Genomic DNA, 16281 nt, shown 5'->3' on the forward strand with positions numbered 1-16281 from the left:
CGTGTCTCCAGACTTGGCCCTGGCTCACCGTAGCTTGCACGGCCGGGCCTGCAATTTCTCTGCTCTTCCTGAACAAACTCGTTTTGCTTGTAAAATGGGGGCTCTTCATTTTTTAAGATTGACCATAGAGACAACATGAAAATCAAGCACACGGTCCAAGACTAAAAGGGATGGCGTGAACGGCTGTGTCGACGAGGTTCCATGCCTCCTTTAGGTCTCACTGAATTCCACAGGAGCGGGTACGTGCTCGTGTCTCCGACAAATCACCCGCTTTGGGTCAGGGTTCCCTTCTTCTGGATTCCCACAGAGACTCTATAGCGAAGGGCAAAAAGTCCCAACAAGAGGGACGAAAGCACACAGAGGACGAGGGCTATCTGGGGCTTCTGGTAACGGACAGACTCTGCAGGCTCTGCTGGAGATGTGGGTCCCCCCCCCCCCCCCCGGCGGGCCCGGGTCCTCCCGGGGACACGCGGGCGACACTGGAGGACCGGCCGTCCCCAGCAGGCCCAGGACAGGAACCCTGCAAGAGGCGCGTGCCCGCGCGCTAGCCCCTGCGCGCTCCCGGCGCCCCGTGACGTCACAGGCCGCGCCGCCGGGTGCGTCATCGCGGCGCGCCGCCGCCGGGAGCTCGGCGCGGTTGGACTATGGCTGAGGTGGGCCGGGCGGCGGTGCGCGACCCTGGGGAGCTGCTCCCGGGGGGCTTCTGGGAGGCGGTGGCCGTGTGGCTGGAGAAGCCGCAGGTGGCCAACAAGCGGCTGTGTGGCGTCCGCCTGGAGGCCCGGCGGAGGGCCGCCCTGCCCCGGGTGTCGCCCCGCGGCCGCAGGCCCAACGCGGGCCCCGAGCAGGAGGAGCCGGGAGCGGCCGGACGGGGTCCGCGCCCCCCCGAGGGGGGCCCGGGTCGCGGGCCCGAGGAGTCCCGGCACCGGCGCCAGCAAGGGGAGGGCCCCGGGGAAGCAGCCGCGGCGCCCCTGCTCGTAGAGGGCCCCGGGCAGCCCGACAAGGCAGGAGCCGGGGAGGGCGATTTCTCCGCCTGGGATCTGGATTCTCTGTGGGACGATTTCTCCCGAAGCCTCGCCGGCGGCAGCCACGAGTTGCTGGCCTTCCTCACCGGGGCCCGTGCGGGATCGCAGCCAGAGGCGCCGAGCGAGCTCGACGTGGTTCTCAGAACCGTCATCCCGAAAACAAGCCCGCTCTGCCCGCTTGCTGCTCCGAGGAGAGAAGTTGTCGTGCAAGGTAGGAGTGTTTCCGGTAGCGAGGGGTGCCGGAGATCAAGGCGGACGCCAGTCAAAGCGTCAAGGAGAGAGACGGATTTTAATTACAAATACATTATTGCAGTAGGGAGAGGTGTGGGGCCTGAACTGAGCTCCACCTGCATTTGTGCAGAGTTGACCGGCGTTTGAAAGGGAGAGGGCGGGAGTAGGGAGGTGGTGGGGGGCTCCGCAGAGTGAGAGAAGTGACAGTTAAGGAAAGACAGAGGGTTGGAGTGAGTCCGTGCCCCTGAGGCCTTCAGATGTGGACTTCAGCGTTACCAGATCGGCTTCGCTGCAGGGGAGAGGCAGTGCTCCTCTACAAGGAGGGCCGGGTTTTTCGTTTTTTTAAGTTTATTTTTGAGAGAGAGAGCACAACGGGGGGAGGGGGAGAGAGAGAGAGAGAGAGGGAGGCACAGAATCCGAAGCAGGCTCCAGGCTCCGAGCTGTCAGCCCAGAGCCCGATGCGGGGCTCGAACTCACGGATTGTGAGATCATGACCTGAGCTGAAGTCGGACGCTCAACCGACTGAGCCCCCCCAGGCGCCCCAGGACTGCCGGCTTTGGGACTGCTTTCTCCCTTGTGCGCCTGGCACCGTGCAGCCTCGGGATGCAGCAGTGGATGGGACACATGAGCATGTCTGACCTCCTGGGCGCTATGGTAAATGGAGCGAGGAAAAGCCATGGGCGAGCAGAAGCCTGCTGATTTATTACTGTTTTTATTGACTCTTCTGCTAAAATGCTGACAAACTGTTTAATTGATTATCCCTGTGTCCCGCTCCCCCAGATGTCCTCCACGGAACTGTAACATTTTTACCTTTGGAAGAAGATGACAAAGGGAGCGTAAAGGTTGAGACAGACAACGTGTATCAAATCCGGCTGGGTCAGAGCAAAGAAGAATGGTAAGAACTGAATAGTGGCTTCCTCCTCCGGCACTTTGTTTTCAGGCGAGTGTTTGAGTAGCTGCAAGATTCAGGCCCTGCGGGAACTGAAGGGGCAGCTCCGGTGTGAGAACCTTCCTGGGAGACTTTGTCCCTTGTTGGCCCCTGTGTGGGGGTGGGGCGGTCACCGCCTGGCCTGAGTCTGTGTTCTTCGTGTTCGTGAAGCCTTGAGAACTAGTAGCAACCGGTTTTAGCGTCCAGGTCAAAGAATTGCAAATCCTTTCATTTTATTTCTTGCAACTTGGTAACTTGAGTGAGTATAAGCTTCCTTGTTTCCTTCCTGCTGAGGCTCTCCCATGGTTTGGATGGAGTGGGTACCCAGTGGTGCTTCTCACACAAGTGACAAGTGGTACTTGAGCAGAACCCCCTAGTTCCGTGTGGCATTTGGGCCTGTCCAGCAAGTGTGAAATCTGGTTGACTTCTGTTTGGTGTTTTTTAAATGACCGAGTCAGAGGGAGGGTAAATTCACTTACCGCTCTGCCGCTGATGTTTTCCTGAGAGCCACATCTGGAGAGTACAGAGACTTTCCAGAACAGCCTTGAGGATTGTGTCTGTTTCATCAGACTGGGCTTTGCACATGGCTTTGTAGAAAGGAGAGGAGTACAGTGGGAAGCCTGGTTTTGCAGTCAGAAAGGTCAGAAAGGGCTGGGTTTCCCCATTAGCAGTGTGGCCTTGGGTATGTCGCCTCTGTGGCTCCCAGTTTTCCCGTCTGTGAAATGGATTTAATAATTCTTGAACCTCTGAGGAGGGGTCTAGGCTTCCTGGGGACCTGTTGCAGGCAGAGAAGCTTGCTGGGAATTCTTAGGACCTGGGTGAAGCTTCTTTGTTTTTGTTTTTTGTTTTTATATTAAATATAATTTATTAAATTGGTTTCCATACAACACCCAGTGCTCATCCCAACACGTGCCCTCCTCAACGCCCATCACCCATTTTCCCCTCTCCCCCACCCCCCATCATCCCTCAGTTTGTTCTCAGTATTTAGGAGTCTCTTACGGTTTGCCTCCCTCCCTCTCTAACTTTTTGTTCCCCCCTTCCCCTCCTCCATGGTCTTCTCTTAAGTTTTTCAAGATCCACATATGAGTGAAAACATATGGTATCTTTCTCTGCCTGACTTATTTCACTCAGCATAATACCCTCCAGTTCCATCCACGTTGCTGCAAATGGCATGATTTCATTCTTTCTCATTGCCAAGTAGTATTCCATTGTATACATAAACCACATCTTCTTTATCCATTCGTCAGTTGATGGACATTTAGGCTCTTTCCATAATTTGGCTGTTGTTGAAAGCGCTGCTATAAACATTGGGGTACAAGTTCCCCTGTGCATCAGCACTCCTGCATCCCTGGGGTAAATTCCTAGCAGTGCTATTGCTGGGTCACAGGGTTGGTCTATTTTTAATTTTTCATTTTCATTTGTTTCCATATATTTTTTTAACTTCTCTAATTGCCTGGTTGACCCACTCATTCGTTAGTAGGGTGTTCTTTAACCTCCATGCTTTTGGAGTTTTCCAGACTTTTTCCTGTGGTTGATTTCAAGCTTCATAGCATTGTGGTCCGAAAGTATGCATGATATGATCTCAATTCTTGTATACTTATGAAGGGCTGTTTTGTGACCCAGTATGTGATCTATCTTGGAGAATGTTCCATGTGCACTCGAGAAGAAAGTATATTCTGTTGCTTTGGGATGCAGAGTTCTAAATACATCTGATCCAATATATCATTCAGGGCCCTTGTTTCTTTATCGACCGTGTGTCTAGATGATCTATCCATTGTTGTAAGTGGGGTATTAAAGTCCCCTACAATTACCACATTCTTATCAATAAGGTTGCTTATGTTTATGAGTAATTGTTTTCTATATTGGGGGGCTCCTGTATCCGGCGCATAGACATTTATAATTGTTAGCTCTTCCTGATGGATAGACCCTGTAATAATTATATAATGCCCTTCTTCATCTCTTGTTACAGTCTTTAAAGTCTAGTTTGTCTGATATAAGTATGGCTTCTCCACCTTTATTTTCACTTCCAGGAGCATGATAGATAGTTTTCCATCCCCTCACTTTCAATCTGAAGGTGTCCTCAGGTCTAAAATGAGTCTCTTGTAGACAGCAAATAGATGGGTCTTTTTTAAAAAATCCATTTTGATACCCTATGTCTTTTGATTGGAGCATTTAGTGCATTTACATTCAGTGTTATTATAGAAAGATATGGGTTTAGAGTCATTGTGATGTCTGTAGGTTTCATGCTTGTAGTGATGTCTCTGGTCCTTTGTGGTCCTTGCAACATTTCACTCACAGAATCCCCTTAGGATCTCTTGTAGGGCTGGTTTAGTGGCGATGAATTCCTTCAGTTTTTGTTTGTTTGGGAAGACCTTTATCTCTCCTTCTATTATGAATGACAGACTTGCTGGATAAAAAATTCTCGGCTACACAGTTTTTCTGTTCACCACATTGAAGATTTTCTGCCATTCCTTTCTGGCCTGCCAAGTTTCAGTAGATAGGTCTGCCACTAGTGTTATCGGTCTCCCTTTATAAGTTAGAGCGTGTTTATCCCTAGCTGCTTTCAGAATTTTCTCCTTATCCTTGTATTTTGCCAGTTTCACTATGATATGTTGTGCAAAATATCAATTCAAGTTACCTCTGAAGGGTGTTCTCTGTGCCTCTTGGATTTCAGTGCCTTTTTCCTTCCCCAGATCAGGGAAGTTCTCAGCTATGATTTGTTCAAGTACACCTTCAGCCCCTTTTTCTCTCTCTTCTTCTTCTGGAATTCCAGAAGATATGATAATGGATATTGTTCCATTTGACTGAATCACTTAGTTCTCTAATTCTCCCCCTCGTAATCCTGGATTTTTTAATGTTTTTCTCAGCTTCCTCTTTTTCCACAGTTTTATCTTCTAATTCCCCTATTCTACCCTCTGCCTCTTCAGTCCACGCTGTGGCTGCCTCCATTCTATTTTGCACCTCATTTGTGGCATTTTTTAATCCACCGGGAGTATTTTTTAGTCCCTTGATCTCTGTAGCAATAGATTCTCTGCTGTCCTCTATGCTTTTTTCAAGCCCAGCAATTAATTTTATGATTATTATTCTAAATTCTTGTCCAGTTATATTGCTTAAGTCTGTTTTGATCAATTCGTTAGCTATCACTTCTTCCTGGAGTTTCTCTTGAGGCGAATTCTTCCGTTCCATCGTTTCGGCTACTTTTCTGTCCCTTTTGCCTTTTAAAAGCTTGTTGTGTGCTCTGCCCGTGCCAGCACTGCTGTATGAAAGGAGGGTCCCATGCCGTCTGGGGCCTGGCCCTTCAGGAGGTGTCTCTTCAGAGATTGTTACTTGCTCTCTGTTGTTGTGACTTTGGTTATTTTATTTCCTACTGATAGTGATGGTTTGGACCCTCCACCAGGTGTGCTTTGATTCGTTCCTTGGAGTAGCCCTGGAAAGGAGAACGGACAGACAGGAGACGAAAACACACACACACACACAAAACAAACAAACAAGTAAACAAAAACAAAAAACAAACTAAAAACAATCCAAAAGCAGAAAACCAGAAACACCTACTACAAGTAAAGAACAGGGTGGAGGTGCTGATGGAAGAGAACAGACAAAGAGAGAAGTGGGGGGGGGGGGGATAAACACTGACCAGGCAGAGAGACTAAAAGGCTTAGTCCAGAGAGAGAGAGAGGAAAATAAGGAAGGAGGCGGGGAAAAAGAAAGGAAGATACAGTTACCCAGACAGAGAAACTATACGGCTTGATTATTCCAGAGAGAGAGAAAGGAGCGTAAAGAAGGAGGTGTGGAACACGTGTCAAGAGAATGCGTTAAATTTGTCTGTTTAGACAGACCAATAACCAGAGTAACCAGCCTGGGGGAGGGAAGAGACGAGGAGGAGAAATGGGGCGGTGGGCAAGAATATATCTCCATATCCAGAAGTGACCTAGAGTTAATCCAGGCAACGCTGTGTCGCTGGGCTGGGGGAACCGTCCGCAGGGTCTGTCCAGCTCCGGGAGATACGCGGTCACCCAGTGCGGAGGAGCGTGGTTTGGTGTAGGCTGGCCCCGCCTTCACGGTGGGCCCCAGGACTGATCCCTGAGGCCCCACCGTGGTGGTGGTTGTGGGGTGGGGGGGGGGACGGCGATCCCCCAGTCTCTTCTCCGCGGACCCGGTAGACCCCGTTTGAGTCGTCCTCACTGTGCCATGGGCACAGATGGGGGCGGTCCTTCTCGCTCCGCCAACTCCCCTGACCCTGCGCTTGGCTAGGATTCAAAGTCCCGCTCCGTGCGCTCTGGTGCTGGGGAAGCGCCTCTCCATGCGGCCTGATACGTGGTCCCGGCTGGCCGTGTCTGTGCCCCCGCACTTCGGGGAGGACCGCCTTCTACTGTGGACCTCGCTACCAACCTCCCCACCGAACCCCGGGGGTGGTGGACGCAGGCAGGCTTTGTCTTTTCCCACAGCGCTCCAGGGAGGGGGCCGCTTTCTCCTACTGCGGACTGCGCCCCTGACCGACACCGAACCCGGCCGGCTCCCCTCCTCCCCAGGTGCGTGAACAGGGAGCCGGCCCCAGTCCGATGAAAGCCCCACAGTTAGAGATGGGATCCCTCTGAGTCCCAGCCCGAGGTTTCTCTCTTGTCCAGATACAGTCCTACGCTTCCCCAGCCGTTCTTTCTCTTCCCTTTGTCTCTCGCAAGAAGGGGATCCCTCCCCTCCGTGCTACACGGCCCGTTTTATCTCCCCCAGTTCACAGTCACCCACTTACCGTTTCTCAAGTTTCCCCATTTTCTTCCCGGTAGTTTCAGTCTCTTTTCCTGCCAGACTCTTGGGGTTCAAAGTCCTTTGGCTTCAGCACTTCTTTGTCTGAGAGACACAGGAAGTGTGGATCCCCTTACTTCTCCGCCACGTTGGCCCCCCTCCTCGAGAACCACGGGTGAGGCCTCTTTGAATTTTCAAGAGACTGCCCGAGGGACCTGGCCCCAGGCCCTTGCCTCAGCGAGCGCAGGCGCCTTGGGAGAAGCCACGTCTCCCGTGGCGGCCGCCTGGGGTGCTGATGGCAGAGCTGTTAGGTGAGCACTGAAGGCTCCTGCTCGGGTCTATTGTGAGGGCGCCCAGCGGGGCCCGGCCCTAGCAGTGCCCAGTGCAGGTGATGCGTCGTGGTCACGTTCTGGGCTGACGTCCCGAAGACTCGGGCTCGGCTGCCCGCTCCCCATCTTTCCACGTTGGCATTTCCTGTCCTTGCCCCACCGGGCAGCGGTCCCTCACATCCCCTTGGGCACTGGGACCAGATACCGAGCATCAGTTAAATGGGAGTTGGTGGGGCCGCCACACGTGCTCCCCACCGGCACCTTCTGTCGCAGCAGTGTTGGCGTGTGCCCGCCGCGTGCTCAGCACTGGGTAGAGCGGTGAGCGGGTCTCGTGGGGCGACACATCTACACGCTCTGCCACCAGGTAGTGCTGAGTGCCGCGAAGTACCATAAAACAGGTGAAGTGGGTCTCTGCCTTCCCTAACGAGGGGACATGGGAACAGTGTCGTATCCGGTCCACGCAGGGTGCGTGGGGAATGCCTCCGAGGAGGGGACATCGCACGTGAGGCCTGAGCGGATGAGCGAGTAGCCGTGGGGACTCTGGGGACACCCAGGGAAAGAGCACGAGGCCCAGGGAAGAGCAGGGAAGGGCCTGACAGGGTGTGCGGGTCCCAGCGGGAGAGCTTCCAAGGTGAAGGGAGTGGAAAAGGGGTGCAGCCCGAGTCCTGCCTGGGCTCTCGCCGCATCGTGACCTCGCGGGGGTGCATCTGTCGTGGAGAATCGGGGCCTGTTACTTAGGAATGACTTGTGTCCCTCCGACGCGCACGCTGGCAAGAAGCCTGCAGGTCCCTGCTCCCTCTGGGGCAACTGGCCGCTTGCCCTTGTCCCCTTGCGCCCTCCCCAGCCCTGCCCCTCTCATCCGGCTGCCTGTGCTTCTGCTTACTCTCAGGGGCCCCTTCTCTCTCTGCCTGACCAGCTCCGTGCTGCTCTCCCCTTTATTGTGCCACCAGCGTTGGGTCCTCAGAGGGGTATTGTGAGCTTCTGCTCGTGTGTTCACGCAGACGGTGACGGCCTGCTGTGCGGCCTGTGTGCCGTGGGTCCCCGCACCCGGAGCTGCGGGCTGGCCTGGGCCCCGAGACACGCGGAGACAGTGAACCTGTGAGCTGCCCGGGGCTGTGCCTGTGCTTAGCTTTGTGACTGAGCACTCAGCTCTTGGGCCAGTGAGTTTTAGCGACCGGTGTGCTCGCATTTGAGTTGCCCTTGTGAAAATGTGGAAGATGAGAATGGGAGGAGAATCCTTGGACGTTGGGAAGCTGGCTAGTCAGTGTGTGAGGCAGACGGTAAGAGGGGCTTTGTTATTGGTCGTCGATCCTTGTGATGGGATTCGTGGGATGGGCAAAGGCATCTTTAACCTTCGTGGCAGGAGAAGAAGTCTTCCTGCTTTTAAAACGTGTGTTTTTCTCCATTGGATGAAAGTTCTGCAACTCGTTCCAGATTTTTGGGTTTCAGGTCAAATCGTTGTGTTAAGGTCAAATAGCTGTGTTAACATGCACTCTACTCTTGGGGTAAATGGTTAACGTAAAAATAGGACTTGAAACCAGCCCTGCTTATTCATGTTTCTCTTATTTTTAAAGGTTCATATCTATTTTAATTTTCTGTCCAGAAAGATGGCATTCAGACGGAACTGTTTATCCCAAACCTGCCTGGCTGGGGGAAGAGCTGCTGGCCAGGCTGGCCAGGTGGTCTGTGGGGAGCAAGAAAAGTGGGTTTAAAAGCACCCTGTCCCTCATTTCCATCATCGAATACAGCAAGACTTACCAGGCGCTTAAGGAGAAGCATAAAGACATGGTCAAGGTAACTCTGGGGAAAACATTTGTGACTCCCTTGTTCCGATGGGTGACAGTGACCAGACAACAGGTCAGGCGGGTACAGTCGTTTCTCCCGTAGACCTTCCGGTTTATCCCGACGCAGACATCACGGCGGAACATACCCACTTACGGGCCCCCACTGCAGGCAGGCTGTACTTCGACATTTGTATGGATGCGAACCGCAAAAATATTGACAGATGTGTTACGGAGAAGGACCTTTTTCTTTTGCACTTTGCGAATTTTTTTTCCAAGCGAATAAAAGGGAATATTTAATTGAAAATACTTAAAGATTAGTTACTAAATTGCCACATTTCCTTAGGATGTACTTAAGGATGTTTAAGGAGAATATATAAAAACTTTAAGTACGAAAGCATATATTTTCCGAAAGGAGATACGTTTCAGATCATGTCTATCACTGCATATTTTAGACATAAAAAGAAGGTAGCAGCAGACGTCTGTGTTCACACCCAGAGGGGGAAATAAAGCGTCACTAATGGGGCTGAACTTCTCTTGTGCCCTTGCCAGGGTCCGGCCCTGTTCCTGGAAGGTAACACGACCTGTCCTTTCCGTGTGTGGTTTTTTCTCAGTTACCTGTGGTCGTGTAACAGGGTGCCCCAAAGGTCACAGGCTGGAAGCAGTGACCCTTCATTAGGGCACCTGGCCGACCTAAGCTGGGACCCTCCTCTTCCAGATGCTGGTCTGTGAGGCCTTCATTATCTTACTAACTGTTCGGTTCTTTCAAGAAAGGACCTTCTGTTATTCCAGCCTTTGAAATTGTCCTGAGTCACGCAGACTGCCCTGCCTAATCCCCCATGCCTAGAAACAGAATCCAGAACAGGACAGAACATGTAACCTTGTCGTTGGTGTTTCCTCTTCTGTCAGACGTCCTCTGCACGTTGCTAGTTTCGACGATGGGGTGTCACGCTTGTGCAGCTGGTGTCGCACAGCTTTGAGAGCACCTGACCGTTGTCCTGTGTGGCGGCTGAGGTTTTCCCCTCAGGCTTTGTCCCTGCTTTACAGATAGGGAGATGGGGACCAGCTGACAGCCAGTCACCAACAGACTAGAGGGCTAGAGCTCTGACCTCCTGACCCTTTCGCTCTCCTCGCCCGGCGCCTTGCTCATTTACCTCATCTACATAAACATCAGGGATGGCATGGCCGAGAGCTTTCCCCTGATGTCCTGTGGTCTCATCTGAATGTCTTACATGTGTTGTCCTTGTTGGAAAATCCTGCCTTGGACGGCATTGCCCTTGACGGGTCCTGTGATGCATCCAGGGTACAAGTTTTATGTGTCTTGATGCGGATCTGTAACTGCAGCAGAGTGATAATAAGTGTCTGCTTTGCAATGAGCTTATTTTTTTAAGTTTTACAGCCTGATGAGTTTGACTTGTGCCTTATGGAGATACTTAAGTGTAGCAAGATGGCTAAGTGCTGGGAGAACAATTTACAGACACTCTCATTGATTTCTCAGGTGTGGCCTGAAGTTACTGACCCTGAAAAGTTTGTGTATGAAGATGTGGCTATTGCTGCCTACCTGCTGGTAAGGACCGCTGTCGTCATCTAGGCTCCCGTGGGGCGGGGCAAGGTTGCCACTGGCAGAAGCTGTCAGCGGGGAACAGCGCGTACCGAAGGGAACAGCACGTATCGAATCCCCTACCTTGGGGCGTGTCTGGTTCTGCTTGCCAGGCTGGTAACAGGTGCAGGTTGGATTTTGTGTGAGTGTCGAATGATCTGAGTCGTGCGAAGCCGAGCTGCGGGGACGCCAGCTTAGCAGGTGCCTGCTTGATTCACCGTCGCCGTGGACACGCTGGGTGGCCCTCGCTGCTGGCGGGGCCCATGTGATAGGCACTTGCCTTCCAGTCCTGAATCTTCCCTTAGCTAGCTCACCAGTCTTGATTTTAGACTAGATAATTTCCAGTTTCCTTTCCTCTGTGATTCTCATCGCCCGTTTAGAAACAGCATATCTTGCTTTGATTATCAAAGTAGATAGTCTTGAAGAACATAGAGAAAGCATGAGGACACCAACAAACAATAATCTGTAAAGCTCTTGCCCAGAGATGACCACTTCCATGCGGACTCTTGATGGAAGAAGAAAGCTTCAATGCCCCCACAGCATCAGGCAAGAGCAGGGGCCGACACCCCTTCCGCTCCCTCCGCTCACCTGTCCGACACCCACACAGAAGCCCAGGGCCACAGACGAGGCCTGTCTACCTGTTTTGGAAACGTGATTTGTAATCCCACATGGGGTTTGTGTCTGAATTACTCTTGGAAGAAGTGAATCAGGAACTGATTGTTTTGTTTTTGTTTTTGTTTTTGTTTTTTTTTAAATTAGATTCTGTGGGAAGAAGAAAGAGCTGAGCTGGGCCTGACAGCCAAGCAGTCCTTTGTTGACCTAGGATGCGGAAATGGTCTCCTGGTTCACATCCTGAGCACCGAGGGGGTAAAGTGCACTTCCCTGGCCGTCTTGGCTCCTTTTCTAAAGTGTCTTCCGGTCCAGCACAAGGGCCCTTGAGCTCTTTCTCTGCCGGTACGAGCCGCATCCAGAGTCTGCCTGGCTGTCAGACTCGTGACTGAGGAGAGCCGGCGGCCCTTGCGCCACATAGAACAGGGCTCGCGGGCGCGCCTGTAGAACGACAGAGCCCACAGCACGGCGGTTTCTGCTGTCAGGTGCCTCTTCGGGACACTGGAAGGGAGTGGAAGGGAGTCGAGGCACTGGAAGGGAGTAAAGGGCAAGGTGGATTCTGCCCTCCAGAAGCTTGAGTCCAGCTCGGAGGACAGTTTTTACACTGTGATGTAACACTGCCATACCGAGTCTTGCACCATTTTCTGGACCCATGAAGTAAAGGCAGGAAGTGCTTAGAGCAGCCCCCGCCTCCGGGAGCGGTTCCGTGTAAGTGCGAGCCACGACCCGCCCAGGCTGGTGCTTCCGGCTGGCGTCAGCCTTCCTGTGGAGTCACCGAGCGGAGTCGCCTTAGCTTGGCAGCTTCACACTTCGTCATGGGGACCACGGCTGATTTGGTTTTGTTTTTAATGTTTATTTTTGAGAGAGAGACAGAAAGTGTGAGTGGGGCAGGGGCAGAGAGAGGGTGACACGGAATCCGAAGCAGGCTCCAGGCTCCGAGCTGTCCGCACAGAGCCCGACGTGGGGCTCGAACCTAAACTGTGAGATCATGACCTGAGCCCAAATCGGACGCTCAACCGACTGAGCCCCCCAGGCGCCCCGCCCCGGGAGCTGATTGAGCTGATTTCTTCTGAGGGTAGCATTGTTTCCTGTCTCAGAGACGTTCTGTCCACAACTGTAGGAACTTAAAATGGGGCTGTTACAATGTACCTTTAATTGCTCTATAAAAAAAAAAACAAGGTCGGGGCACCTGGGTGGCTATGTTGGTTAAGCGTCCGACTCTTAATTTGACTCTTTTTTTTTTTTTTTTTTTAATTTTTTTTTTTCAACGTTTATTTATTTTTGGGACAGAGAGAGACAGAGCATGAACAGGGGAGGGGCAGAGAGAGAGGGAGACACAGAATCGGAAACAGGCTCCAGGCTCTGAGCCATCAGCCCAGAGCCTGATGCGGGGCTCGAACCCACGGACCGCGAGATCGTGACCTGGCTGAAGTTGGACACTTAACCAACTGCGCCACCCAGGCGCCCCTCTTAATTTGACTCTTAATATTGTCTCGGGTCGTGATCTCACGGTTCGTGAGTTCGAGCCCCATGTTGGGCTCTGTGCTGACATCTCGGAGCCTGCTTGGGATTCTCCCTCCCCTCCCTCTTTCTCTCCCTCTATCTCTGCCTCTCCCCCTCTTGTACGTGCTCTCTCTCTCAAAATAAACAAAAATTAATAACAAAAATAGAAAACTGAGTTTGTAATTCTAACAGCTGTGCCCCAGTTGTCTGTGGGATGTCGGCACATCAGGTGGTGACTGCAGGCTGGTGGGTGAGGAGGACGGGGTTCCTTGTGCATCCCCTTCTCCGCCTGACTTGGAAATAAGCACGGTTGCCCTGGAGAGCTGGCGGGCACGGCGTGCCTGGTAAGGAGCAGCCGAGGAGGACGAGCCTTGCCTGCCGGCAAGCTGGAGGAGCAGACGTGCTGGGGTCTGCACTTGACTCTGGGGCCCTGGCCCTGGACGTGTGCCCGCTCCTTGACTGCATTTCCCCTTCGTGAAGACTCCCGGTGACCCTTAGCGGGGCACAGGTTCTTAACCTGCGCCTTGGGGGGGGTGAGAGTGTCTGTTGGCATTGCCGAGAAACCGCGGGGGTTGAGGGTCTCTTGTGCTTCATGCCGGTGGCAGTACCTGCAGAGTCGGATCTGTTCTCGCCAGTTTGTAATAATGCGCTGCCATTAACCTTGGATTTCTGAAACTGTTTCAGCACCCAGGCAGAGGGATCGATGTCCGAAGAAGAAAGATCTGGGACGTGTATGGACCGCAGACTTGCTTAGAGGTACTGGCTTTGTTCACTTGCTTGAGCCCAGCGGGTTGTCCCCCGGTGACCCTTGTTTTGCCGAGTGTCCAGGGGCCTGGTGCGTGTTACCCAGTCCTCACACGGGGCCAGGTGTCCATCCCCTGTTGTCCCCGCCGCCGGCAGGGCAGGACACACGCATATCTGTTTGTCCCACCTCCTGTTCTCGACTGTGTTTTTGGATGACAAGTTACGTTATGTAAATCTTTGTGCAGAAATCTTAGGTGATAAACCTTAATCCACTTAAGACAAATCTGTCATAGGCTGAACTTTAAAACTTTTTTTTTTTTTTTTAACATTTATTTATTTTTGAGACAGAGACAGAGCACGAACAGGGGAAGGTCAGAGAGAGGGAGACACAGAATCCGAAACAGGCTCCAGGCTCTGAGCTGTCGGCACAGAGCCTGCTGATGTGGGGCTCGAACCCACGAACCGCGAGATCGTGGCCTGAGCCGAAGTCGGATGCCCAACCGACTGAGCCACCCAGGCGCCCCTAAAACGTTTTTAATGATACTGTCATGTTGGTTTTCAGAAAGGTTTTCTTTCAAACACTTTCATTTCAGGAAGAATTTCGCATGCCGTAAGATACGCGTTCAGGAAAACAGAAAAAACTAGAGATTTGCATATTTACCGAATATTTGAGTGCCGTCTTCCTGCCAGGCACTCTCAGGTGTTGATGCACGTGCTGCCCTCACGGGGGTGGGAGGCGCCCCCAGGTACAGCGTGGGTACGGGGAGCCAGCTGTGACGTGTGGAGCAGGGTTGAAGACCTGAGCGTGGGGGGGGGGGAGGGCGAGGGTGCCACTGTGGGGCAGGTCCTGCTGTGTGCGTGGTGGCCCCAGGAGGGCCGCCCTGCAGGAGGGCTGGTGGTGAGAAGTCCGGGGAGAGAAGGTCAAATGCAGCCGGCTGGGGGGCCGCGGACAGGGGCGGCACATCTGCTCTGAGCCCATGCCTGTGGGGCCAGGGTGAACCCAGGTCACTCCCTCCTTGCTCTGGAGTAGCTCCCTCGCCCTGCTACCAATCAGAATGTGTTCCAAGGGGGAAAGTGACCGGCCCCCTCAGCACTCCCACGTCAGGTGTGGATGGTGTCGGCATCTGGTCGAGGCCTCCGAGCTGGCCGGCCGGCGGGGTGCTCAGTGGTGGGGTCCACGCCCTTCGCTCCTCCCCGCCATCCAGCTCTGCTCAGCTGCCCCGGTTGCCTCAAGGCCTTCGTCCTGGACTTAAATGCAGGGTGGGACAGGACACGGGTTCTCCTCCCCAGAGGGCAGAGTGCCGACAGGACTCTTCATGTGTTGATTTCCGGGAGAAGAGCCTGGCGCCCCAGAGCTCACGGCCTCGGCAGGTGCTCTCTCAGCCCTCCTGCGGCCCCGCTGCCCTCGTGAGGCAGGGCTCAGCTCTGTCGTTCCATCTGCAAATAGGAAATAAAAGTGACACCATTTCTGTATTTTTCTCTCCGCCTCACTTTTAAAGTTGAGAATAATATTGAAAAAAATACTGCAAAAAATAAAAAAGATTAGCCTCCGGAGGGAGGTTCATTGCAGGCTTCGCTCATGTTTTCCTTGTATGTTTGTGTTTTGCTTTGTGATGTAAGAATTTGCACTTGCTTATACATTCATACGTCAAAATAGGTTAAAACGTTGAGAAAAACCTCAGGTTTGAAGAAAGTTGAGGAACCGGTCGACGGACTTGGGGGGGCTCTGCAGACGTGCAGACAGGTGCACACCGACCATGCGTCACCTGGTCAGTCAGGCTCTGGGTTTAGTGCGAGGCCGATGAGCAGAGCCACAGGAGTTACGTGGTTGGTTTCAGAATTCCCTGTGTCCCTGTGTTCTGTGAAAAAGCAGAATAATTTCTTTGGGTAAGAAGTTCAAACAGCAGTTGAACAGGCCCTCTGTTTAGTCGTGACCCCAGGGCAGAGCTGGCTGGCATGAGGTGCCCCTTGGAGAACGGGGAGAAGGTTCTAGTTCTTTATTTGAGGTTCCCCAGCACCCCGACTTTTCTGTGGAGGGGGAAACTGCCCCAGCCCGCTCCTTCCAGGCCTGCTCAGAAGGTTCTGGGTTCTCATCTCATGTGGATCTTCTTGTTACACCTGGACCTTCAGTCGTGGTGTCGAGTCCTGCCTGTTCTCATGTGCGGCGTGAGGCTGGATGCTGACCACGTTTCTGTTACACCTGCTGCAGGGGAACACAGCCAGAAAGGAGCGTGCTTTTGTTGGCGTGTATGAGTGTTTGTGTATATGTCCTGGTGTGTGAGTCATTGCCATGAACAGGGACAGTCCGTACAATGGCTGAGCATGAGTTTACAGCTTCTTCCAAAAACCCTATTTGACTGTGAGCAAGAGACTGTTAAGAAAAAAACACTAGTTTAAAAAAGTTTTTTTAATGTTCATTTACTTTTGAGAGAGAGAGAGAGAGACAGGGCATGAGCGGAGGAGGGGCAGAAAGAGAGAGGGAGACACGGAATCCGAAGCAGGCTCCAGGCTCTGAGCTGTCAGCACAGAGCCGACGCGGGGCTCGAACTCACCGCGAGATCATGACCTGGGCCAAAGTCGGACGCTCAACCGACTGAGCCACCCAGGCACCCCCAAAACACCTGTTTTAAATAACATGTCGCACGGATCACAAAACGTCTTAATTGTGTTATGATGCTGTATAGGAAGGGGAACTGCTACAATTTGCTGTGTTCAAGATGTTGATGTAACAGGCCTCGAACTGTGATGATGGCGGTCGTGAACCGTAAACCACGTGTTTGTTAATGCAGGCCTT

The 16281-nt window shown here is 52.8% G+C and overlaps 1 protein-coding gene across 2 annotated transcripts in view; it reads left to right on the top strand.

Moving 5' to 3' along the window:
* The first annotated feature begins 623 nt into the window (after positions 1 to 623).
* Positions 624 to 16281, top strand: part of TRMT44 (tRNA methyltransferase 44 homolog) — a 30080-nt gene continuing 14422 nt past the window's right edge. For both annotated transcript variants that reach the window (XM_030314300.1, XM_030314301.1), the window contains exons 1-6: positions 624 to 1233; positions 2034 to 2148; positions 8825 to 9044; positions 10530 to 10598; positions 11391 to 11498; positions 13428 to 13499. In XM_030314300.1, coding sequence (XP_030170160.1) covers positions 645 to 1233; positions 2034 to 2148; positions 8825 to 9044; positions 10530 to 10598; positions 11391 to 11498; positions 13428 to 13499 — 1173 coding nt within the window. In that variant the 5' untranslated portion in view covers positions 624 to 644. The remainder of the gene's footprint in view (positions 1234 to 2033; positions 2149 to 8824; positions 9045 to 10529; positions 10599 to 11390; positions 11499 to 13427; positions 13500 to 16281) is intronic.

The sequence above is a fragment of the Lynx canadensis genome, chromosome B1, assembly GCF_007474595.2.
Source record: "Lynx canadensis isolate LIC74 chromosome B1, mLynCan4.pri.v2, whole genome shotgun sequence".
Classification (NCBI taxonomy): Eukaryota; Metazoa; Chordata; class Mammalia; order Carnivora; family Felidae; genus Lynx; species Lynx canadensis.